Genomic DNA, 27,235 nt, shown 5'->3' with positions numbered 1-27,235 from the left:
TATTTGCGGGACAGAGCCCAGAGAGAGCTGGGGGGGCAAGGCCAGAGAGGAGTCGGTAGAAGACGGAAAGACCACCAACCTGCCTGCGGTGAGTGAGTGAGAGGCCCTTGGAGTTAGCTTCATCGCGGGAGATTCCAATGATTCTGAATGCTTTGGTTTCAACAGCGTGAAGGCGAGCTAGGTGTGAGGCAGGAGCACCAGCCCAGAGGGGAGAGCAGTATTCCATTGAGCTGCGGATGAAAGCCTTGTATGTGGTGAGGAGCTCAGGTGTGCCAAGGAAGGACTTCGCACGACGGAGGATGCCCAGTCGGCGACTGGCTTTGGTAGCCAGATTTGAAATGTGGTTTTTCCAGGAAAGATCATGGCAGATAGTGAGACCCAAAAGCTTGAGTGACAGAACTTCTTGGAGAGGATTATTCAGAAAGAGGATGGGAGGGTTGTCCAGTCAGTCTTTTCGGAGAGACATCGTAAGAGTGTGAGATTTGTCAGGATTGAAAGACATGTTCCACTTGTTTGCCCAGTCTGTGATTTTGTCAAGGTCTGCAGAGAGTGAGGAGGCTGCAGACTGCCGATCTGAGGGATGAAGAATGGAGCGACAGAGAGTAGAGTCGTCAGCAAAGAGATAGAGAGGATTTTCAAGAGAGTCAGAGAGATCATTGATGAAGACCAGAAAAAGCACAGGGCCCAGAACACTGCCTTGGGGAACTCCAGCCTGAACAGGAAGAGGAGATGAGAGAAACCCATTCAGGGCCACACGTTGACTACGACTAGAGAGGAAGTCCACCAGCCATGCGTGGAGATTTCCATGGATACCAAAAGAGGAGAGTTTGATGAGCAGAGCGGGGTGCCAGACCGTATCGAAGGCACGTGATATGTCAAGGGAGACTGCTCTAATTTCCTGTTTGGCATTGAGGACCTCCATCCATTGTTGAGAAAGCAGAAGCAGCATGTCCAGAGTAGAGTGACCAGGTCTGAAACCAAATTGATGATCAGAGATCAAGCCATTGGAGAAGAGGAAAGATTTCATATCTGAAGCAATGATGGATTCCATGACTTTGCTGATAATTGGGAGAAGGCTGATTGGTCTGTAGTTGCTGGGATCTGTTTTTGCACCTTTTTTGTGCAAAGCGGTGATGTTGGCAGATTTCCAAGCAGATGGAAGATGACCTTGAGCAAAAGAGAGGGTGAAGAGAACAGAGGGAGTGAAAGAGCGGAAGAACATGATTTTAGGACCCTTGGGCTGATGCCGTCAGGTCCAGTTGCAGAATCAGAGTCGAGGGTTGACAGAAACTTTTCCACCTTGTCAGGAGGAAAGGACACAGAGTCCAGGAGCAGCTGGGTACGACTGGGTATGGTGGGTACAGAGAGGGATGGGTTTGGGACACAAGATTTCGAGGCAAACACAGAGTTGAGGCATTCAGCTTTTTCACGTGCGGAGTCAGCCGCGTGGCCATTTAAGGTGAGGGAGGGGATGGAGGGGGAACAAACACCAGAAACAGATTTCACCAGACGCCACCAGGATTTGGAAGAGGGAGACAGATAAGAGAGTTCGGTCCTGAGGACGGAGAGATATTGTTTCCTGGCTCTCCTGAGGGTGGACACACACTTGTTTCGGGCTTTGTGAAAGGAAATGAGATTTCCTTCCGTTGGATTTGCTTTCCAGGAGACGAAAGCAAGTTGTTTCTGGGCAATAGCCTCACCACAAGATTCCGTGTACCATGGACGGGAGGAAGGGTATGACAACTGAAGACGAGAAGGGATAAATCTGTGCATCTCTCCTGGCAGTTTGGCTTCCTATAGCCATGAATTAGCTTCCGACACCTCTCTATTGGCAGTGTGGCTTCTGAAAGCCATGAATTAGCTTCCGACACCTCTCTATTGGCAGTGTGGCTTCCTATAGCCATGAATTCGCTTCCGACACCTCTCTATTGGCAGTTTGGCTTCCTTTGGCCATGAATTAGCTTCCGACACCTCTCGATTGGCAGTTTGGCTTCCAAAAGCCATGAATTAGCTTCCTACACATCTCTCCTGGCAGTTTGGCTTCCAATAGCCATGAATTAGCTTCCGCCACCTCTCTATTGGCAGTGTGGCTTCCTATAGCCATGAATTAGCTTCCGACACCTCTCTATTGGCAGTTTGGCTTCCTATAGCCATGAATTAGCTTCCGACACCTCTCTGTCTCTATTGGCAGTTTGGCTTCCTATAGCCATGAATTAGCTTCCGACACCTCTCTGTCTCTATTGGCAGTTTGGCTTCCTATAGCCATGAATTAGCTTCCGACACCTCTCTATTGGCAGTTTGGCTTCCTATAGCCATGAATTAGCTTCTCACACCTCTCCATTGGCAGTTTGGCTTCCTATAGCCATTAATTAGCTTCCGACACCTCTCCATTGGCAGTTTGGCTTCCTATAGCCATGAATTAGCTTCCTACACATCTCTATTGGCAGTTTGGCTTCCTGTAGCCATGAATTAGCTTCCGACACCTCTCTATTCGAAGTTTGGCTTCCTATAGCCATGAATTAGCTTCCTACACATCTCTATTCGAAGTTTGGCTTCCTATAGCCATGCATTAGCTTCGTACACATCTCTATTGGAAGTTTGGCTTCCTATAGCCATGAATTAGCTTCCGACACCTCTCTATTCGAAGTTTGGCTTCCTAGAGCCATGAATTAGCTTCCGACACCTCTCTATTCGAAGTTTGGCTTCCTATAGCCATGAATTAGCCTCCTACACATCTCTATTGGAAGTTTGGCTTCCTATAGCCATGAATTTAGCTTCCGACACCTCTGTATTGGAAATTTGGCTTCCTATAGCCATGAATTAGCTTCCTACACATCTCTATTGGAAGTTTGGCTTCCTATAGTCAATGCTTCCAATCAATTCGTCCTTGTCACACACCCAACCTGTCCATTGAGATTCTTCCGAATCCGTACATATCGTTTTGAGATATCGTGCTATTTAACGTTTTTAGCCCCATCACTCAAAAGTGAAGAATCACTTCAAACAAAAATCAAACAAAAATTCTCATATCCAGATCTGGATATTCACCAAAATCTGATCAATTCGTCCTTGTGATATACCCAACATGCCCAACAAGTTTCGTCCAAATCTGTTCATAATTTTTAAGATATCCTCGACCCAGACAAACAAACAGACAGACAGAGAGACCGACAAGGGTGAAAACATAAGTTCCATCCACATTCGGTAGTGGAGGTAAAATTATGTCACAAGAGAGCATCCCCCGGCACCCTAAGTGCACGGGAAAGTTACGTCACTTTGCCCAAAGTCACCAGCTATGTTTGTCTAATGTTTAAAATAAAAAAGTTAAGTCCAGTATCATCTAATGTCTCTGTCTGCATTGTGTGCATCATTTGTGTCGCAGTTCTTCAATAAGCCTGAAATGCCATTAAAGAAATGCTTTGGACCCTAACCATAACTCTAATCCCATAATCATATTGGTTTACAAGCTTTGGATATACCGATGGTTCTCTCTCAACAATGAATGAAGGCCCAGAATCCCAAACAAGAGCAAGGATTTTTCAGTAACTTTTTACTTTAGCCTGTTAGTGTCAATCTGAACCAATGGCTCATGATACAGGGAACCCAGATTCAAATCCCATGTACTGTATGTATTTGGCCCTTATCTATTAATGTGCTTGTAATTTATGTAAAAGCACCCCAATGCCACCATCAGCTCCAACCACACCTGGGCAGATCATATATATCAAATCTGGCTTCAGAAGCCAGTTGTGGACTGGGCGTTTTCTGTCGTGCTATCCTTCCTTGGTAAATTTGAACATCTTAATAAAGACAAGACGAGGTCTTTATCCTGGAGCCCAATGGAGTATTGTGCTGCTTGTGCTTGATAATGACACATTAATTATTTCAAAATTGAGCCTCTTCCAAAATGGAGAGAATCACTCGTTATCTACGCTACTGAAGGCGGGCGGAGGTTATGTTTTCACCGCTGTCTGTTTGTTAACAGGACAACTCAAAGTTTTGGATGGATTCGGAAGAACTTTGGTGGAGAAGTTGGGTATGTGACAAGGATGAAATGATTAGAACTTAATGAAAATCTGGATCCGGATCAGATAATTTTTTTAAGTGATTCTTCACCATTGAGTGAAAGGACTAAAACGGATATCTGAAAAAGTTATGGACGGATTCGGCCGAAATCTGGCGGACAGGCTGTGTGTGTGACAAAGAAGAATTGATTCGAATTTGGTGAAGATCTGGATACGAGAGTTTTTTTTAATACCAAGTGATTCTTCACCATTGAGCGATAGGGCTAAAACTGATATATAGCACGATATCTCAAAATGTTATGGACGGATTCGGACGAAACGTGGTGGACAGGTTAGGTGTGTGACAAGGACGAATCGATTCGAATTTGGTGAAGATCCGAAAACAGATCCAGATATGAATTTTTTTTAATTTTTCAAAGCAATTCTTCACCATTGAGCGATAGGGGTGAGAAACGATATATAGTATGATATTTCAAAAATGTGTGGACGAATTATGGCAAAAGTAGATGGATGAGTTGGTTAGGCGAGAAGGACAAGTGATTCGATTTTGGTTCAGGCCCAGATTCAGATCTGGCCTATCAGTAACATACAAGCCATAAACTGTTCAGCCTGGCGGATGTACAGTGCATTCAGAAAGTATTCAGACCCCTTCGCTTTTTTCACATTTTGTTATGTTGAAGCCTCATGCTGAAATCGTTTAAATTCATTTTTTCCCTCAATCTACACTCAATACCCCAAAATGACAAAGAGGAAACAGGATTTTAGAAAGAACTCCTCAGTGAAAGACACATGAAAGCCCGCTTGGAGTTTGCAAAAAAGCACTTACAGGACTCTCAGACTGTGAGAAACAAGATTCTGTGGGCTTTCATGTGTCTTTCACTGAGGAGAGGCTTCCGTCTGGCCACTCTGCCATAAAGCCCAGATCGGTGGAGTGTTGCAGTGATGGTTGTCCTTCTGGAAGTTTTTCCCATCTCCACACAGGAGCTCTGGAGCTCGGCCAGAGTGACCATCGAGTTCTTGGTCACCTCTCTTACCAAGGCCCTTCTCCCCCGATTGCTCAGTTTGGCCGGGTGGCCAGCTCCAGGAAGAGTCCTGGTTGTTCCAAACTTCTTCCATTTAAGAGTTATGGAGGCCATTGTGCTCTTGGGAACCTTCAATGCAGCAGAAATTTGTTTTGTAGGCTTCCCCAGATCTGCACATCGACACAATCCTGTCTCTGAGCTCTGCAGGCAGTTCCTTCGACCTCATGGCTTGGTTTTTGCTCTGATATGCATTGTCAGCTGTGATACCTTATATAGACAGGTGTGTGCCTTTCCAAATCATGTCCAATCATTTGAATTTACCACAGGTGGACTCCAATCAAGGTGTGGAAACATCTCAAAGATGATCAAGAGAAATGGGAGGCACCTGAGCTAAGTTTCAACTGTCATAGCAAAGGGTATGAATACTTATGTCAATGTGATATTTCAGTTTTTTCTTTTTAATAAATTTGCAAAACTTTCTAAAATCCTGTTTTCTCTTTGTCTTTATGGGGTATTGAGTGTAGATTGATGAGGGAAAAAATGAATTTAAACGATTTCAGCATAAGGCTGCAACATAACAAAATGTGAAAAAAGTGAAGGGGTCTGAATACTTTCTGAATGCACTGTATGTTCTCTACCGATTGTCATTCTACTTCTTCAGGCTTTCATGAAAGGTGATAGGTTATTTCTGAACGGTGTTTAAGCATTAAAAATTTTACTAAACGTATAATGATCTCGACGGATATTTAAACTTGGTTCCTGCCATATCAAAGAGCATTGAATCTCCAGTGTAAATTAACGTTTAAAAACCGATAAGAAACGTCGTCCATAATACCATTCCATTTTACATTGTATGTTTTATACCAATCCTATAAGGATCTTGAGATCACTGAATGAATGGCAATGTGGGCCAACAGGTATTGTGAGAATATATCACCTGCAGGATGTCCATCACCAGAACAAGGACAAGCAAGCATGGTGTGGGTGGCACAGTCCGTGGAGGTGTCCAATAAAAAGAGATGTCGCAATTCATCAGCCGAGAAGCGCGTGTGCTCGGTCTCGCCCCCAACATCTACCACGCTCCCTGAAAGGGCCTGTTTGGTCACTTGCCTTTGGTACATCTTCTCTTCAATAGTACCTGCACAGATAGGCAATCCAGACCAAGATTATCATGTTGTAACTATTCCTTTGCTTCCCTTTGATGAAAGGTAACAAAAGCAAAATGAATATAGAATGCAAATCCTTACACAAATGGGATATCCTCCCAATGATAAATTGCACAAAATCACATCCCATTCAAGGTGAGGATATGGGGAGGGAGAGGCTTCGTCACGAACACCGAATCAACCTACATTTGTGTGACTTCACGCTTATAGGTGGATGGCTTATAACTGCCAAAATCAAGACTCTCTATTCATCTTCACTCCTCTTTTCTCCCACCTTTGGAACAAACACCCTCACTCTCTTCAATCCCACTCCTCCCTCCAGGTCTTTAAAACAGCTGTTCACCACCATCTCTTATCTTCCCCCATCCAAAATCTTGATCTTTTCTACCCCCGTTCACCCCACCCCAGATCCCGTTAATTATCCCCGTTAATTCACCCCAGATCCACTTTTTTGAAATACCGACTTCTTTCCTGGAAGTCCGAGCAGTGTCCATGTGGTTTTTTTTTTTTTACCTCTCCCACCCCCCCGCCCCCCTCCCCCCACTCCCAACCCATGCCTCCTCCCCCAAAGCCGTCTCCCTCCCATAGATCTCCTGATGTCCCTGCTCTCCATCTTGTTCTCCCGCTCGCTTTATCATATGTTTTATGTTTTATGTGTCACTTTGTCTTTTTGTGATCAATGTTAGTTAGCTCTTACATGTAGGGGGCACCTCCGGGACACAAAGGTGATCCCGGGGGAGGAGGCTGTTTCACAGCACCACTTGGTTGTCTGCGACATAAGGGTGAAAGATGCAAGGAGAGCTCGGCGGGTGAAGTACCAACCGAGAATGAAGGTGTGGAGATTGAAAGAGATGACAGTGAGGGAGGCATTAAAAGAGAGGCTGAGTATTGTAGAGGATGATGTGGTTGAGCTTGAACGTGGTTGGATGTCAATGAAAGATAGTCTGTTGGGAGCCGTTGGTGAGGTATGTGGATGGACAAAAGGACCACCGAGGCACTCGGAAACAAGGTGGTGGGATGATGGAGTTGGAAAGAAGATTGACGAGAAGAGGAAGAAGTTCAAGGAGTGGCAGAAGGCGAAGGGTACGGGAGCAGAAAAAGCAGAGCAGGAAAGTTATAAGACAGCCAAGAAGGCTGCAACGAAAGAGGCAGCAAAGGCGCAGGAGGGATGCAGGAAAATGTTCGGAGAACGCTTGGATTTGGAAGAGGGTCAGAGAGCGGTATTCAGGATTGCAAAACAGATAGCGAAAGAGAGGTGTGATGTGATGGGGGTGAGTTGCTTGAAGGATGAAGTGGGACAAATCATTGTGGACCCAGATGGAATTAAAGGAAGATGGAAGAGATATATGGAAATGCTGTTGAATGCAGAGAATGAATGGGATGGCAACATAGAGAGTAACCCAGTTTTAGGACCGGCAGAGAAGACAACCGAGAAGGAAGTTGAGGAAGCGATAAAAGCAATGAAGAGTAGAAAACCGAAAAGCCCGACGGGAGTTGTGGGAGATATGTTGAAGGCAGCGGGAAATTGGGGTGTGAAGAGAATGACAGAGATCTGCAATCTGGTGGTGAAAGAAGGCCGCATTCCAGTGGATTGGGAACTGATTACTCTCGTCCCTCTATACAAGGGGAAAGGTGACCCTCTGGACTGTGGCTCGTATCGAGCGATAAAGTTATTGGAGCATGGAATGAAGGTATTGAAAAGGGTGTTGGAGAGGAGGATAAGGAAGAAAGTGAAGATTGACGAAATGCAGTTTGGATTTATGCCAGGAAGAGGAACGACAGACGCGCTTTTTATTGTGAGTCAGTTGCAGGAGAAGTACATGGAGAAGAGGACGAAGTTGTTTATTGGGTTTGTTGATCTGGAGAAAGCATTTGATAGGGTTCCACGTGAAGTAATGACAAGGGCATTGAGGAAGTTAGGAGTGGAAGAATGGTTGATCAGAGTCGTGATGGCAATGTACAAAAGAGTGCGCACAGCTGTAAGGACGAAGGACGGGAACAGTGGTGAGTTTGAGGTGAAGGTGGGAGTGCATCAGGGGTCGGTACTAAGTCCACTACTATTTGTAGCTGTGATGGAGGTGCTAGCTCGGAACATAAAGGAGGGTTTACCGTGGGAGTTGTTGTATGCAGATGATCTGGTGTTGATTGCAGAAAGTATGGATGGACTGAAGGAGAAGATGAACAAGTGGAAGGAATGTATGGAGACAAAAGGTCTGAAAGTGAATATCGGAAAAACGAAGGTGATGGCAAGTGGTAAAGCATGTGGTGAGGTGGAAAGAACTGGGAAGTGGCCGTGTGCTGTGTGCCGGAAGGGCGTCGGAGTGAATTCCATTCAATGTGCAATGTGAGCTGAGCGGGTTAATCAAAAATGTAGTGGTTTGAGAGGGTCATTAACCAGTGTGTCAGCTACATTCAAGTGTAAGGTGTGCATAGAGGGAGCTGTAGATGGAGGAAATGTTGAGTTGCATCTTGGAGACGGCGTGAAGCTGGAAGGTGTGAACACATTTTGTTACCTAGGAGTCATGCTGAATGGAGAAAGTGGATCAGACTCGGCAACGGTTGCTGGAGTGAGATGTGCATGGAAGAAGTTTCGGGAACTGAGTGGCGTGCTGACGAGGAGGGGAGTGTGGTTGAAGCTGAAGGGAAAGGTGTATGCTGCATGTGTGAGAAGAGTTATGATTTATGGGAGCGAGACATGGGTAATGAACAAAGAGCAGCAACGAAGGCTGGAAAGGGTGGAAATGCGAATGGTTCAGTGGATGTGTGGAGTATCGTTGAGGGAGAGGAAGACAAATGATGAATTGCGAAAGATGATGGAAATAGAGCCTGTGATGGATGCTGTGAAGAGGAACAGGTTGAGATGGTTTGGTCATGTGTTGAGGAAGGATGAAAGTGACTGGTTGAGAAGAGTGATGGAAATGAATGTAGAAGGAAGTAGAGGACGGGGAAGACCGAGAAAGACTTGGCTAAAGATGGTCGAAGAAGAAATGCGGGCAAGGGGGTTAACAAGGGGAGATGCAGAAAATAGGGCAAAATGGAGAAGATTGTCATGGGGACCGCAAGGCTAAACCCCGCTCTTGCAGGGAAAATGGCCTTAAAATGCATGTTGTTGTTTGTTGTTGTTAGCTCTTACACGAGCCTCGATCTTGTATACATAAAAATAAAAATAAAATAATAATAATAATAATAATTACCATCTACTTTGATCAAAATGGGTGTAGAATACTTCCTTGTAGTTATTTACCTGTGGTCAAAAGTCGATAAATATGTACAGTTTTAGATTGTCCATCTCTCCACACCCGTGCCATAGCCTACGGTACAAAAACAATATCATTAGTATTATTGGCATCATCAAAATTGTTATAATAATAATCATGACGACGATGATTACGCAAATTGCACACACCTGAATATCATTGGCAGGATTCCAATCAACATCATATAGGACAAGTCGTGAGGCACCAACAAGGCTGAGGCCCACACCACCAGCCTTTGAGCTCAGCAAGAAGACGGAGGGCACATCAAGTGCGTCTGATACAGGGGGCAAGTTGAACGTCTCCACGAGTCGTTGCCGCTGAGAAACGGGTGTGCGCCCATCCAGGCGCAGTGTGCCATAGCCCCAGGCGGTGCAGCATCGGGCCAAAACATCAAGGGCACGCGTTGAGTTGGACACCAGAACAACGCTGTTGTAGGGTGCTGGGTTAGTGCAACAGCATGGTCTGTCCCCAAGCAATCCAAGGGTCCCAAATTCAAGCTGTAGCTCTGACCCCTAAATTTTCCCACAAAAATCGTATTAGTTCAGATCGCTTTTAAGACAAGGCCCGACTCTATGACCTTCAGTGAACTTTCTAGTGACCATATATTTGATATTCACACTTTCAGAAAAGTGCAATGCTCATACCGTTCAGGTGAAGGACACCTGTGTAATGCATCGAGCAAGGCCTGCAGTACTCGCAGCTTTCCCGAGCGGCCCTCTGTCACCGCCTCAGGATCAAACCCCAAAGGAAACTCCTCTTCGAGGCCATCATACAGGCCTCTGTCTTCATAATACTCTTCTTCATTGTCACCTTTCACTTGCACTGCTTTATTTGTACTGTCCTGCAGGAAAGAAACAACTATCTGAGAGTAAATAAACGAAACATATTGAGGCAATTTAAGGACAACAAAAAAAACCACATAGCCAACATTAGTCATGCTTAAAGCAAGCCTGTCAACATAAATAATTTCCTCAGCATGAACGAGGACGTGCTATTTCATCCAACTAACACAATCCTCTTTGTCTGCAGCTATAAATCTTCATTTACAGCGTTCGTGGTTGCAGCTAAAAAAAATAATTGTTGGTATGTACTGTTATGTCTGGGGGGTAAAGGAATATCTAGAGCCAGGTAGATCTGTATAGGTAGGTATACGACTGTCGCGATAGGGAATCTACCCCGTAATAAGTTATATGTTAGCCCAGGTTGTCGGTATAAGCTGTATTGATGTGCCCGCTACGAGGGAGCAGGGCGTGCTAAATAGTGCAGGGAATATGGATAAGATTCCTTTGGTCGTCGTCCCCTCTGTTGTCAAACCTTTGTCCCTTATGGCCATGCACTCCTATAAACATGTAGATAGGCCCTTTAGTGCACACAGTAATTAATTCCCCTCCCTTACCACGACGACTTTGGAAGACAGGCAGGAAGCCAGACCGGGGCGCCGCCGATGGAGCCGCCGCCGACCACACCTCCGGCTAGCCTAGCAACCAGTCTCGTGGCAAGGCTGGGGGCCACGCCCAGGAGGACTGTTGATTGGGCAGGGGGAGGGGCGAGAACACCACAGTGCGGGAGGCACTCGGCCAATGACAGGGCACCAGCAAGCACAACATTGGAGGAGAGTCGACGAAGGTCATAAAAGGGCGCGCTGCATGACATTTTCTCTCTCGGCGCTCTTGGCTCTGCGTTTTCATAGCGTGCAGTCCCATTTGCTTTCCTCTTGCTCTCTCTCCCTTTTGGCCCGTTCTTCTTCGCTGCTCTCTTGGGGCTGCTCTTCTCTGCTTCGTTCTGAGTTCGTGCTCGTGTTGGAGATCGCGTTCATGGTGGTGCTTGGAGCGGTGCTCGGCCCTTCGCGGTGCTGTTGGTGCAGGGAGCGAGTGTTGGTGCTGAGCGGGCGGGACCTCGTGGTGTGCAGCGGAGCAAGTCGCATCAGGGCCTAGCGAAGCGTGCTAGCGGACGAAGGGTTTCTTCGTGCCGGAGCTTGGAGCCGCGTGGGGACAAGACGACGGACAGATAAGACCGCACACCACATACACCAAACATAACGAACGTTTCTTTTCGTAATTCATTCCCTCGTCTCGTATCCGAAATCTGTCGTGTGGGGACGTCCCGATTACGACATTTATTACCGGCGCGTGCTTTTTCTGTCCCACCATCCTTGTGAATAAACCCTTGTATTATTTTTCTATATATATATCTGAACGCAGTTTCCGTGTTGTTTATTTAACAGGTAAGACTGCAGGGCTCCTGTGCCGCCTCCCTCCATCCCGCACACTTTTGTGTAGCTTTTTGTTTTTGGAGTCCGCCGCTGAGTTTTCACCTCCAGAGCTTCCGTGACCGTCTGATTTTAATCAAAGGCAGCCACACAACAATATTATTGCAGTTATGGAAAAAGACCCTGGGGTGACGCACTCAATACATAAGGATTCTCAGTGAGATATCTCATTACCTCCACCACCGAAGGTGGATGGAGGTTATGTTTTCACCCCTATCTGTCTGTTTGTGAACAGGATATCTCAAAAAGTTGTGCACAGATTCAGATGAAATTTGGTGGAGAGGTTGGTATGTGACAAGGACAAAATGACTAGATTTTGGTGAACATCCAGATCCAGATACTGATCCAATTATTTTGAAGTGATTCTTCACCATTGAGTGATAGAGCTAAAACTGATACACAGCAAGATATCCAATAAAGTTATGGAAGGATTCAGACAAAACCTGGTGGATACAGTCGTGGCCAAAAATATTGGCACCCTTTCCCTTTTTTCAAATAACTCGCAATTTTCTCTAAAAATAAGGTGAAATTGACAAAAGTATTTGTCTCCACAATTCTTTATTTTACTGTTAATATTACAGAACCTTTGTTTTTGATTCAGAACGTAATATATCCTTTTAAATCAGAAAATAAAAAGAAATGGCATTGACAAAGGTAGCACACACAGCCTTTGGACAAAATAACTGCAGTCAAGAGCTTCCTATAGTCATGAATGAGCTTCCTACACCACTCTACTGGCCGTTTGGCCCACTCTTCTTGTGCAAAAAGTGCTCCAGTTCTCCCAGATTTGAAGGGTGCTTCTCCCAACTGTTGTTTTCAGATCTCCACACAGGTGTTCAATGGGATTTAGATCTGGACTCATTGCTGGCCACTTCAGTACAGTCCAGCGTTTGGTCTTGAACCATTCCTGGGTGCTTTTTAAAGTGCGTTTGGGGTCATGGTCATGCTGCAAGACCCATGACCTTCGACGGAGACCCAGCTTCCTGACACTGTGTTGAACATTGTGCTCCAAAATGCCTTGGTAATCTCCTGATTTCCTGATGCCATGCACACATTCCAGGCACCAAGTGCCAGAGGCAGTACAGAAACTCCCAAACATCACTGAACCCCATCCATGTTTGACTGCAGGGTAGGTGTTCTTCTCTTTGAAGGCTTCATTTTGTTTTCTGTAAACATAGAGATGATGCGCTTCACCAAAAAACTCTAATCTGGTCTCATCTGTCCACAGGACATTCTCCCAGAAGGGTTTTGGCTTGTTAGGTGTGTTTTGGAAAATTCCAGTCGGGCTTTCTTATGTCTCTTTCAGCAGTGGGGTCCTCCTGGGTCTCCTACCATAGAACCCCCTTACATTGAGTTGGCGACGGATGGTGCAAGTTGAAACTGTTGTACCTTGTGTCTGAAGGTCAGCTTGAATCTGTTTGGCAGTTGATTGAGATGCTTTCTCCACCATTCAAACAATCCTTCGCTGCAATCTTTGATCAAGTTTTCTCTTGCAGCCACGTCCAGGGAGGTTGGCTACAGGGCCATGGGCCTTAAACTTCCTGATAACATTGCGTATGGTGGACACAGGAACATCAAGGTCTCTGGAGATGGACTTGTAGCCTTGAGATTGTCCATGCTTGGCTACAATCTTGTGTCTGACCTCTTCAGACAATTATCTGGTTTTCTTTCTTTTCTCCATGCTCATTGCAGTACACACAGTGACACAAAACAGCAGAATGAATCCTTTTCTCCATTCAAACTGGTTGAGTGAGTGATTTTTATATTGCAGGCACCTGTAACTCACCACAGGTGAGTTCAATTCCAAAGTAAAGGAGAATCACCTGCTTGAAATCTAATTATTTCTTACAACTTCTAAAAGGTGCCAATAATATTGTCTGGGCCATTTTAGGATTTCTGTGTGGAATAGGCGAAAATTTAGTACTTTTTTCAGCTTTTTTTGTTTTGTTCCACTGCAAACTAAAGAAATACATATGTGGATACCAAATTATTTTTTTATTTGAACAATTTTCTGGAAGAAATGGTACATTATTTGAAAAAAAGTGCAAGGGTGCCAATATTTTTGGCCACAACTATAGGTTGGGTGTGTGACTCGGACAAATAATTTCAATTTTGGTGAAGATCCGAATATGGGGATACAAGAAGTTTTGGGTTTTTTTGGGTTTTTTTGGGTTTTGGGTTTTTTGGGTACAATTCTTTTAAGTTATTATTCACCATTGAGTGATAGGGCCAAAAACTATATGCAACACGATATTTCAAAAGGTAGTAGATGGCTTATGACAAAACTGGTGAATGAGTTGGTTAGGTGACAAGGACAAGCCGATCAGTGAGATACAAAACGTAAACTGTGCAGCCTGGCAGAGGTTTACTCTCTACCAAGTGCTGTTCTAGTTACCCTCGCCTGAGGAGAGGGTATTGCATTTGAGTCTGTTTGTTTGTTTGTGTGTTTGTTTGTCTGTCTGTATGTCCGCACAGAATGGTTTTCTCTGCAACTCTTTGTCCAATTGACAGGAAAGTTTCACCATAGGTGCACCTCCTCCTGTATAATTTTTTAATGCTAATTATGACGTCATATGTCACGTCGTACGGTCGCCATCTTGGAAAAAAAAAAAACTTTGCACCTCTATATCATCAAAAGTGCTGCATAGAAAAAATTGAGACATGGCTCATTGTAAAGAACTCTCCATGTGGAATAACATATGTTAATGATGATGTCATAGAAATTTCATCCATTATGACGTCATAATTCGACAAGTACAAAACTTCATCCGATAAGATGAAATTTATTGAGCGCCATCTAGGGATAAATTAGTGGAGAAAAAAAAATGATGATGTCATCGGTCATGTGGTTTGGCCGCCATATTTGTTTTAACATAAAAGCCTGAAAGACCACTAAAACATGTCCAGGCGAGGGTCTGCAATCTCTGATTGCTCTTTCTTGTTAGTAATTGTGTTTAGTCAGGTTACCTTTCCCCTCACAACAGGGACGGCAAAAAAAAGTTGTGTGTGTTTAGCAGGTTTTATCTCTTTTGTAATTCCCCACCTTCTTGAAATCCCCCTCTTCATCCATCCATCCCAATCCCTCACACTTTCCCTCTCAAAGCTCTCCTTCTCCGTACGTTGAAAAAATCCCTCACCATTTCCTTCTCAAACCTCCGTCTCCGTACATTCATAAAGTCCCCCACACTTTCCCTCTTGCAGTGGAGCGCACCTTCTTAAAAAAACCCCTCTTCATTAATTCATTTCAAACCACTCCCATCCTCAATCCATTATTATTATTTTTATTTTTTTTGAATTTGCAAACCACTCCCAAATTTCAAACTTCAAACCACTCCCGAATTTCAAACCACTCCCAAATTTGAATTTGCAGTTCGAACCGAGCTGCCTGCCTGCCTGAATTGTAGAATTTTGATTTTTTTTTTTTGAATTTGAATCTTTCTTCCCATTCTTCTTAAATCTCCCTCCCCCTGCACCTTCCAACAGCACAAACCATGCACACAACGCAACATGCCTTACAATAAAACACACACATTACATGACAAAACATAATCAAAGCCATTTACAAGTCAATCCCAGTGCAGTGTGAGTGGGCAGGCTTGCGTGGTTGACGATGTCACAAGCGCAGCAATCGGAACATGACACACGAGGGTTGGAGTGCCCTGGAGCGACCCTTGCTCCTTGAAGCCCCACCTCACCCAAGGCCAATAAAAGGTGGAGCGCACCGAAGTTCGCGGCTGATTTGCACCCAGAGAGAGAACCGAGCTGCCTGCCTGCCTGACTTTTGGTACAAGTAACAGAACAAACAAGTTACGTTGGAGCGAGGCTCCTCAGGAACAAGGACTGGCGGAGCCCCATGGTGGACACAACACGGCGAGTGTGCAGGCTTCCCCAATAATGGTGTCGGAAGTGCACCAATGGGAACGGGGCACACGAGGGTCATAGGGCCATGGATCAACCCTTGCTCCCTTAAGCCCCGTCTCGCCCAGGGCCAATAAAAGGTTGAGCACACACCAAAGTTCGCAGCAGACTTGCACCCTGGCAACTGGAGAGAAAACCGAGCTGACTGCCTGCTGACTGATTTCCCGCCTGTTTGATTCAACGGACGGAACAAACGAGTTACATTGGAGTGAGGCTCTGAGAGCGAGCAGTAGCACGAGTTCCCTGGGGAGCATTGGCCTACTTACTGACTTACACGATCTTTCCTTTCTGTTTCTACTTCCTAATTTATCTCATTGAGACACACAAAAGAGAGCTATGCGAAAAAGGTATCAACGATTAAACCACTTGACCCATCTGGGCGAAGTAATGACAAGCATACCACACTTTTCCTCGAGAGTGCTACACTGCATAAGCCGCACCTCTCAAGGCATCCACCCCCACCACCTCCCCCCCACCCACACACACACACACACACACACACACACACACACACACACACACACACACACACACACACACACACACACCAACCCCATTGCCTTCCTTCCTCACTAGTTTATCCGGCATCCCTCCTACAGGTTCGCTCGGCCATACGTAATAAATAGATAAAGGTTAGAGGCCGAGAGCATGGTCCCTATTTGAGGTAATTAAATCACCGGGAAGGAAACACGATCTTTCACGTGGGGACCCTGTCAGAATTAGTCGCCACAGATGGCGTCCGTGGTTGCTTAGCAGCCCATCGGGTCATGGACTTATCCGTGAGGATCCTGTCAGATTTAGTCGCCCCAGACGGCATCTGTGGTTGTTTAGCAACCTGTCAAGTTGCGAAGTTATCCATGGCTTGTCAACTTCAGGGATGAGAGTAGCAGGTCCGAGCCACCCCCTCGTGAGCCCCGCACTGCCCTGAACCCATAACAATATGAAGGCAAAATTTCTGTTAAGAACTCAAGCAATAACCGCTTGGATAAGGTAGTGACCTGGACAAATTTCCAAAGTTTCTAGTTGCATGGATTTCAGCTAGTTACATATAAATTGTGCAAGACAATCAGTGTACAGTACTTGCATACAATGAGTAATTATATGATAAGTGAACAGATTTTTGTTACTACAGAACTTTAAAATGCAAGCAAACAAACACGACATAATAAAAATAACTGAAGTTTTTCGTGCTGCACTCCTCAAGGGAAATCACAGCAAGAGAAAGAAGGAAGTGAAAGAGCGTGCATATAAAAGCATGTTTATGGAAGATCGACACTGATTGGTTCATTAGTCATGATGTAATTGGTAATCTGAACACCCATTGGTTGACTCAGTCACCACTTTCTCTAGCTCCGATTGGCTGGAGCAGAGTTGAGAGCGACGACTCACCATTTGCACCAATACTTTGGAGGGACGGGGAATGGGATTCTCCCAAAGCCGAGGACTCATCATTTTGCAGACATACCATGGACAGGTGTCGGGGAAATACCATTAATCTTTCCATGTTCAAAGAGAATGAGAGAATGTACAAATTCCTTTTGAGGACACAATGTAGGGTCCGTGGAATGGATGAAGGTTGCTTCCAACATACGTAGATGTAACGTCCTGCGACCTCGGCTCAATATCTTGAACATATCTGCATTGTACTGATCTGCACCGACGGGGTTGGCAGCCAAGTGCCGTACAATGGCAGAAGAAGAAGAAGAAATGGTCGACGGTCCTTGTACTCGATCTGAACACCCATTGGGTGGGCACCAACACAAACATTCGTGAATGGAGATATGTTCCAAAGTCTACAAGTAATGTAGTTATAAAAGTTTACTTTTTGAGTAAAATAATTACTCTAGTAGCTCATGGTGGTTGAGTATGCACTTTATTGTACAGACCTAAACTCTTCAGGAATCCACTAATTGAAGGTCCAGGAACAATATTTGGTTGGTAACACATTTGCCACTGACGGCGAAATAGCTGAAATGGCCATACCCCTTTTTGGGCCACGCCCCCTTTTTTGCCGTGACTGTATCTACAGAACCGTTGGACCTAGGAGGTTGCCCGACCACTCAAAATTTGCGCAATGGCCACATTATGGGGGGTCAGTAATACATTTTCATATCCAAAAGTCAATGGTTTTTAAGATAATTGCCAAAAACCGATTTCAACATGTTACGAACTACAATTGTATGATACCACCAAGGCCACAACATTATATGACACTTATACCTTTTGCATCATCCTATTTTGGAATTTACTTATTTGGATTTCTACACTTTTCGCCTTTACTACAGCCACAAAACGTGACACATTTAATGTTCCTGTCTCTGCAAGTGCACGTTTTGGTACTCATACATGCTCTTGGGCATTTGCATGGAGGAGGCAGGTCATCGGGCCTGCACGATACTGGCAGTATCACTGGTGTTATGCCAACGTCCGTTGCTTCATACCCATACTGGAGTGGATCTGGTTTGGTGACGGCAGGAGTTGGGGCTTGCAACCACATCTTACACTGAAGAAATGCTCGCTTTATGTGTTCTCGTAGCGTTGATGAACAGCACACAAGCTGGTTGAAGTCCAGTTCTTTCTTGGAGTTGTGGTACTGCTCCCATCGATATTCATCGAAAGTGGAACAGTCGGTCTTCTTTAATCCAGACACAAGGAACTTTTCAGCATTGCTTGTTATCTGTGGTGACAGTTCTTCTACACCAAACCCTTCCAGTAGGGAGAGATCGATGGATGCTTTCAGGCCAGACAGCTTTGGACCCACCTTGCTGGTACTGTCGCAACCGCTGAGAGCATGAATGGCTGGGAGACACGACACCAAACCGTTGTCCAGTTGATCAACCAACATGTGGACTGGTACAGTTTTCTTTGTTTTCCGGTTACCAAGCTTCACGTACAGCTTTTGTAGTTGCCAGGTTGTGTTGAAGTGGAAGATGAGGTTGACAAAGACATCTGTGTCAGGCGAGTCGACCAAGACTGATTGAACCCCGTGTTTCACAACACCATCATTAATATGGAACATGATTCTGTCGTCGGCTTCTTCTTGGTTGCTTGAGAGCTCTGCGATCTGTGTTTCAGTGCCAGCTAACAGTTTCCTGCATTCACCCCCATATACTCCTCCAAAGAATATTTCCTTGTCCGACTCGACATTCTGCAGCATCCACTTGAAGACATACTCCTGCAACCGAACTTTGTTCAACATTGAGCTCCAGAACATATCAAGATCGACAGGGAGTTTCTGATTGTCAGACCCAATGGTGATTGTGATTTGTTCTGAGGAACTTCGCTGTGCCCGTTCCATTTGCTTGATTGATGATTTTTGATAAACATCAAAAATAATGTCTATTCTTGTGGACACGGAGCCTGTAGCAAGAATCCTGTTGGAAAGACTCTCAGCCAATTCCCCGAATGTGTGAAGGCCCATCTTTTTCATCGGTAGTTTACGCACAAGTGCCATGAAGTCCACTATTGTCATCTGAGCGTCACTCTTTACATTCCTCGTCTCCTGTGGAAGGCGACTGACAAGTTCCCTGGCTAAGGAGGCTTTATCGGGCTTCTTCAATTTGATGCCATCTTTACATTCAGTGGTGAGGAACTGGGATGTGCTGGTCAATTCATACTTCAGGAGTTCTAGCATGCTGTACCCTCTTTCTCTAGCATAGTCAATGTACCTAACCGTTTCCGCTGCATCCTTTTTCGCCATCGATTTCTTCGCTGTGAACGGAGTAGAAGTACGTTTCACGAAAACAGTCTTGCGGTTGGTAGGGATTGTATCATGTAGGTGCTTCTCCTTATCCTGAAATCTGGTCTCAACAAACTCTTCATAACTCTTCTCACCAATTTCCAGGCATTCAAGTAATCCGTCGACAACCTCCTGGGGAATGTCAGCTCCAGTAGAGATGTTCTGAAGTCTGATTCCAGCGTCGAACGGATTGTTGATGGATTTTATGTAATCCAGAAGGGCCTTTGCACGAACATGGCCAATCTTCGTAGAACTTGGATTGAACTCATGGTGTAGGCTCAGCTCACTGTCATCTTTGTCTCCCAAGTTGCACCATTCCAGCAGCTGTGCCACATGAAGATCTTTCTCATGCTTTAGGAGATTCCATAAGGCTACTGCTTCTTTCTGTCTGGTCATCCCAATGATACCTCCAGCAACCTTGGCGGGTTTATTGTAACACTTCTCGAGTGCCATGTCAAATCCTACTGCACTGCCTTGTCGGGTAGTGTGGTACATCACCCATCCACCATCTGTAAAGCATCTGTAGATACCCGGGAACTTCCTTTGTAGGTCCAGGCAATCTTCAAGGAACAGCGTACCCCATCTGCTATAGTTTGTCCGGCCAAACCCGAAGAACAAAGGCATGCACCTCCGCACAGCTGAAACGAAAAGATGCCAATCGCCTTGCCGAATAGAGTGTGTAAGATCTCTCAGGATAGGATACAGCTCATCCAGAAACAAGCTCCAGCTTCTCGGTGCGACGCCATGTTGTTTTATGGGATACCGCTGCCTGCATGCAGGCTCAACGACAAAACACCCATGACCGGAATTTCTAGCCATGTCTAGACTCTAGTCTAGACTCTAGACTAAATTCTAGTCTAGACTCTAGTCTAGACTCTAGTCTTGACTCTAGTCTAGACTCTAGTCTAGTCTAGACTCTTCAGGAATCAAGTAATTGAACAATAGGAACAGGAACAGGAACAATTACGAATAATATTGTAGTTCGTAACATGTTGAAATCGGTTTTTGGCAATTATCTTAAAAACCATTGACTTTTGGATATGAAAATGTATTACTGACCCCCCATAATGTGGCCATTGCGCAAATTTTGAGTGGTCGGGCAACCTCCTAGGTCCAACGGTTCTGTAGATACAGTCACGGCAAAAAAGGGGGCGTGGCCCAAAAAGGGGTGTGGCCATTTCAGCTATTTCGCCGTCAGTGGCAAATGTGTTACCGACCAAATATTGTTCCTGGACCTTCAATTAGTGGATTCCTGAAGAGTTTAGGTCTGTACAATAAAGTGCATACTCAACCACCATGAGCTACTCTAGTAAATGTAAAAAAAAAACAGATTTTCAGGTGTACCGTGGCTATTGTTAAATTAATCAACAAGATTAAACTTCATAAGACAGCCAATATATTGGTGCAGAAATATCCTCGTACCTTCACGCAGTTGTATAGCAAACTGGGTTCATTGCACAGCTTGCGTAGTGCCGAGATGCACACTAGGTGTGGGCTGCGGTCAGCTCCAAACCTCCCTCCTGAACCCAGGCAAGAGCGGACAGTGGTAGAGGTAATAAGACGGTGGTACAGGGCTAGCTGTAGTGATGTAGGGCGGCAGAAGATGACGTACTCATGGCGTGGTGGCAGGTAACGTGCATTGACAGCTGCTGTGCGACGCAGCGTAAACAATGCTGTGAGTCGTTGTAGCTCACCAGCCCGACTCTCGCCCAGTCGCTTTTCTTCCTGTCGAAAGACATGAAGATTCGAATTGGATCCAAGATATACCATGTGTATATCCCGCTACTCGTACTTTTAAAGGAGAATGACTTGTGCAAAGAGTATTTTCGACACAATCTACACACCATGGTAGCGTCTGGCTGCCGTGAGGCAACAATAGGTTCTTCAAAAAGCTTTCTGAAAGAGGAAGATGAGACTAAAATCCCAGGGCTCACAAAGTCCACTATAGTGAAAAACTCTTGTAGGTCATTCTGAATAGGCGTTCCTGCAAAAGAAAGATGTACCATTTTCCAATAAAATGGCAATGTAACGACAAAACAATCACAGCATCAATACCTTCTCACTGGGGTTACCAGTGAGGATGATACGACGTGGACATGCAAGACTGTTTAAAGCTACAGCTGTTTTTGCAGCTGCATTCTTTAGCCGATGTCCCTCATCACAGATAAGCAGGCCAAATGGCACGGAGCGAAGAATCTCAACTGAGCGCAGTGCCATCTCGTAGCTGATGAGCAATACTGGTTGCATTGGAGATGCACAAAATCCATCCACCTTGTGATCCTGTTGCACCACAAAAAGGAATGGGGGTCAACATGTCCATTCCACCATCCAATGAATGACTTGCCAGTAAAATCACTCAAGACTAAAAAGATGCAAATTCCTCATGATCCAAACCTTCATGGTTTCATTCTCTGTACTGTACTTATCAATATACATAAAACTTAAATCAGAAATTTTTTTAGTTTCATGTCAACTTTGTGACAAATCTAACATGAAGTGAGGAATCCTTCCCTGATTGGATGTCTGGTCAAACAACACAGACTTTAGCACTTAATGCAATTGAAGCCGTAAGAGACATGTAACCTGGTCCACAGCATATGGCCTCAGTCGTTCAGGGCCCAACCACTTGTAGAACTCGCGTGCCCACGTGCGGACAAGGCTTCCCGGAGTAACAATGAGGACACGTCGCAGGATCGGGCGTGCTCCATATGGCCCCTGTCGAAGTAGCGTCCACAGCAGTGCCACACATTGTAGGGTTTTACCCAGGCCCATCTCATCGGCCAAGATGGCACCATGTACATTTGTGGATCTGTGTGTGAAGATAATAAAAATGAAGATTTATAAAACAGTAAAAAAAAAAATCAACTTCTATATATTGCTCATCAGAATCAATGAGGTCATGATCAGATTCTAAAAAATAATAAATCAAAATAAATTAAAATTAATTTCTTTCTTTGCTTTTGAAAAATGCTGTTATTACTGATCATCGCTGCCTCACTATACGAGTACGAGTGGAAACTTTAAAAACACACAACTTTGCTAATGTGGCACAAATGGATAGACAACAAAAATGAGCACAGCAATCCATAAAGCAAAAATGCCAAAATTCTAAGCATTTCCTGGATTGTTGACCTCATTTCAGAGTTGGCTATAAGGTACCTGAAACCCATGATGGCCTCGTAAAGGAAGGTGACTCCTTCTCGTTGATGAGGGCGCAACTGGCTCGTCAGATGAGGGTCAACGACGACGTCGACCATTGACAGAGAGCTGTTGTTGTGCTGCCGCTGGTGGGTCAAACTAGGGCGTGGCATCACCAACGCATCTGAAATTATGAGGAGGAACAGTGGGTAGATGGGGACGGGCATCCTGAACTTTCACTCAGTGCAGAACCATCAACTTTAGCAAGATCTCCACATCCACAATGGATTGATCGGTGCTGTGCGATTGCCAATGCTTTGCTTGTTTTACATTGTAGACTTAAGTTACAGAAGAATGACCTCCTGCAACAAAGGATCTGAAGGTAAGAGGTGGGATCTGGGAGAGCTTATTGATCGAGGCCTTCAACTGATGAAGGCTGTTGGTAGTTGGGAAAGCCGAAACAGTTGATTCCAGAGTTTTTCAGTGAGGGGAAAGAAAGAGGATGTATCATGGGCGGATGAACTGTTGCTGATAAATATGCAGAGCAACGGCCATGATAGTAATGGCCCATGATACGTCCTCACTCCTTATTCCACTGAACTGGTTTCAGCAAGCCACCCTCACTGTGTTAGAAGAGGGATAGAGAGGAAACTGCTGTGCATTAGGGGCTGAAGGCTGACAGTGTCGGTGAGCTGTCCCCCTATATCACAATGCCTTTGACTGCTCTCAATCAACACACTCGATCAAGGATACAGACCTAGCTCTGACCCAAATGTGTGAATGGTATTAATTCATGTGGAAAACCTGAGGTAGTTCTAATATGGGGAGTATGGGGGCTTCCAGGAGGGTTTCTGGCAATACTGTAGTTACAATATGGGGAGTATGGGGGCTTCCAGGAGGGTTTCTGGCAATACTGTAGTTACAATATGGGGAGTATGGGGGCTTCCAAGAGGATTTCTGGCAATACTGTAGTTCTAATATGGGGAGTATGGGGGCTTCCAAGAGGATTTCTGGCAATACTGTAGTTCTAATATGGGGAGTATGGGGGCTTCCAAGAGGATTTCTGGCAATACTGTAGTTACAATATGAGGCTTCCAGGAGGGATAGGACGAAATTTCTATTCCCAGAATGTTGATGGTGAAGGACTTTTTAGGGATGTGCTAAACATGAAAAGAGAAGGAACCTTGGTTTTAACTTTATTTGAGATGTGAAGGGATTATGCCTTAGTGTGGTTGAATGTAACGAGTTGTTTGAGAGCCATCCCATTATAAGAATCAATATCAGAATTGAGAGTTGACAGTTGAAGTACAGTTTGCATTCAATGACTGGGAAAAAGACAACCGAGATATGAAGTTGACAAAGGAGTACAGAGTTGAGTCAGCGGAATGGGAGAGAATGGCAAAAGACTGCATAACAGTAGCATAAACGAGTAGGTCACCAGTAGATATGGCTCGACAGAATCCATGTGGCTAGTCACAAAGTAAAGTTGGACTTTCAGGGAAGGACAGGAGAGTTTTGGTTACAACAGTTTCCATTACCTTGAATGGGGGGATGTTAGGGTGGTCAGGTAGTGGTTCGATGGGAGACTTTCATAAGCTCCATGAGTTAGTTTACAAGGGGATCTACATGTTTGGAAGAAAGGTTTTTTTTGTTAAATTAAACAAAGCGGTGAGGGTTAAACCATTTCAGAGATAACATTTCACCAAGTTGGATAGAGAGAGTGATAAACAATGACATTTCAAGGAAGATGACATCAGTGAACTTGCAGTGGCAGTTACAGAAGGTTCTAGACACAATATTCGTTCCAAGGGAATTCTGAATTGAACTGGTGTAGTTCATTGAAAGGCTGAAAGAATGACCTAGAGATATGAACACTCCTCTCTAATCTGGCTAGCCTTGGTTCAAATCTAGGCCCAGCTATAAACTGTCATCCCGATGTTTCACAGAGAGGGTGATTCATCAGTGTGTGTGCCGTCCCTCAGATGGACGTTAAACTGGGAATACCGTCTGCCGACATCAGTTGGTGGATGTTAAAGATCCCATGGTGTCACTTTTTTGAAGAGTAGGCAAACTATCATCCGAACCCTGGTCATATCCCTGCCCCAACTACTGCTGGGGGAGGGACGACAAACCGCCCAGCATAACTCCTGACCATGAAACTGCTTCGGCAGAACCAGTACTCTGTAACATAGAGTAACAGTCAGTCAGGTCATTCAAATTAGCATGGGTAAAGTGCCTAAGTAAGCGTTTAATTGCTAGATGGGTGTTGAAGGGCATGATAGATATAGTAGAAATAAAGAAATAGTCTGAGGTGACAATTGGGTGCTCATAAAGAACGCTGAGAATAAAGTGTAGGCATGTAATTGAGAAACCAGTTGAGTGGTACGGTGATCATCAATCCAACTGGAGATGTGAGTTGGGTTTTTGACAAGCTGGGAAAAGTAACAAGTTTATGTTCTGGAACGGCACTCGGTAGAGAGCATACCTCCTTCGCCTTGTATCCCACTGATACGCCAGATCTGGATCAGGACCTGAGCCAAAATCTAAACACCTTGTTCTTCTCACCTAACCAACTCATCCACCTAGTTTTCTCATAAGTCGTCCACAACTTTTTGAAATATCATGCTATATATTGTTTTTAAGCTCTATCACTTAATGGTGAGAATCACTTAAAAGTTTTTTAAAAAAGTATACGAGCCGGATCCGGATGTACACCAAATCTAATCATTTCGGCCTTGTCACATACCCAACCTCTCCACCAAATTTCATCCGAATGCATCCACAACATTTTGAGATATCCTGTTTACAAACAAACACACAGATGGAGGTGAAAACATAACCTCCATCCAACTTCTGGGGCAGAGGTAATAATGGCGAATGCCTCAGCTTCTTGTCCAGATCAGTCAATGTGCGATAAATTAAGTGGTATTGTGAAAATTAAGATAACCAAACACAATGATTTCACAATATGGACAGGTTTGAAGCAGAGACTCGATAAGAGGTCAAAGCACAAATCACTCAGTTGGTCAATAAGTTCTGAATAATTGTCGCCATTGGTAGAACTAGGGCATGCCCGTACTATATATATATCTAAAATTATATCCCCCCCCCCCCTCTATTTACATGAAATGGTTTGGTCCATTCGCAAAGCCAAAGCGAACGGCTTGCGAGTACGGTGACAATCCCCCCCCCTCTATTTACATGAAATGGTTTGGTCCATTCGCAAAGCCAAAGCGAACGGCTTGCGAGTACGGTGACAATCCCCCCCCCCCCCCCTCTATTTACATGAAATGGTTTGGTCCAAAGCGAACGGCTTGCGGAGTTTGGTAAAGAAATCGCCATAGCTCGGTAACTACTTCTCCGATTAATATGAAACCTTGAAAAGGCACATCCTCGGGTCCCCAGCAATATACCTGGCAAGTTTAAAGTATATCGGACCCGTGGTTGTCGAGAAACAGCGGTCACAGACAAACACACAGACAAACACACAGACAAACACACAGACAAACACACACACACACACAGAGATTACTGGAATTATAGATAGATGCTAGTAGTCAGCCAGCCAACCCCTGGAAAGATGATGAAATTTTGGTTAGATGGCATCTCTTTGTTACAAGCAAACTAACTGCCCAGATGTGATGCTTATATGGTCAGAATCAACACCTGGTGGTTGATACTTTCCCAGATCACCATATATGATATAAATGACGTCATTCAATGTTTCATCTGATGTGATGGATGAGGTATTAGAGTCTGCCAGAGCGACCCTCTCCAGTGTGTGTGCTACGGCCATGTTCTTCAGGTCACTCGGGTACAGCAGCAATGGCTTTGTTGGGCCCATTAGACGAACAGTTCTGCACCTGGGGCTGATGATCTTCTTCACGTCATCATAGAAGCTCTGTCTTCTCGAAAAATACTTTGTACGGATAGCTTTGCCCTCCACTGTGACACATATTCTGATACTAGTGCCACATGTAGGACATATCATACACATGTCCCTGGGATAATCCTTGCACCATATCAGAACACATAGGCCATGGGGCATACCATTAAAATCCACTTTTTCGTGCAACAGGAATGGGGATTACTTGATTTATTCATGAAAATCAGCAAAATATTCGTTCCATTCGATATAATAATGTCCCCAATAAATATACCTGCACATTAAAATACAAATAAAGAAAGAATTTCGATAAAAAAAATCAGGTTTAAAATTCGCGGACAAGGTTGTTCACGTGATAAATTCAGCGAATGAGCGCTCCAGATACGTCAGGTGCCGTAATTGGCCAATCACGCAGCTCATACTAAGCTCCGTTCGGTAGCTGACAAACCAAGATGGCGACGCCCATTGCTTCGGCAGTGACAGGAAAACCTGTTCAATTTTCGTCCAAATTTTGCGTGATGCATGTTGTCCATAAAACTAAAAGCAATTTCATTCAATTCAATGATAAAAACTGGGCCCGCTTTGTTGAATTTGCGAGTAAATGGTTGCTCTATGACTGTAAAGAACGCGATTTACTGGCCGACTGTGCGGTAAAGCTGGGGCTTGATTTTGCCGATACACAATCCTGCATTGAAGCCAAACCAGAAAATCCCAACATTGGCTACCATTATGATTGTTCACGTCGCTTTTGTGACATCAGTAAAGTGAACAGGCTGAAGGAGAAAAAGACCGAAACATCTACATCTCATGGTAAG

General features: G+C 44.7%; 1 protein-coding gene across 5 annotated transcripts in view; it reads right to left on the bottom strand.

The window, feature by feature from the left end:
- RAD54B (RAD54 homolog B) overlaps positions 1–27,235 on the bottom strand; it is a 95,637-nt gene that overhangs the window by 43,069 nt on the left and 25,333 nt on the right. For 3 of the 5 annotated variants that reach the window (XM_078780535.1, XM_068122863.2, XM_068122872.2), the window contains exons 4-12: positions 22,556–22,718; positions 21,980–22,205; positions 21,469–21,676; positions 21,241–21,380; positions 20,819–21,121; positions 10,115–10,311; positions 9,620–9,896; positions 9,458–9,524; positions 5,985–6,185 (exon numbers count right to left, since the gene is read on the bottom strand). In XM_078780535.1, coding sequence (XP_078636661.1) covers positions 5,985–6,185; positions 9,458–9,524; positions 9,620–9,896; positions 10,115–10,311; positions 20,819–21,121; positions 21,241–21,380; positions 21,469–21,676; positions 21,980–22,205; positions 22,556–22,718 — 1,782 coding nt within the window. Of the gene's footprint in view, positions 1–5,984; positions 6,186–9,457; positions 9,525–9,619; positions 9,897–10,114; positions 10,312–20,818; positions 21,122–21,240; positions 21,381–21,451; positions 21,677–21,979; positions 22,206–22,555; positions 22,719–27,235 lie in introns of all 5 variants that reach the window. The other 2 variants (XM_068122877.2, XM_078780538.1) reach the window with 2 other exon arrangements.

This window comes from Myxine glutinosa, chromosome 1, assembly GCF_964187855.1.
Source record: "Myxine glutinosa chromosome 1, kmMyxGlut1.1, whole genome shotgun sequence".
In the NCBI taxonomy this organism is placed as follows: domain Eukaryota; kingdom Metazoa; phylum Chordata; class Myxini; order Myxiniformes; family Myxinidae; genus Myxine; species Myxine glutinosa.
This window is presented reverse-complemented; position numbering and strand designations above follow the sequence as displayed.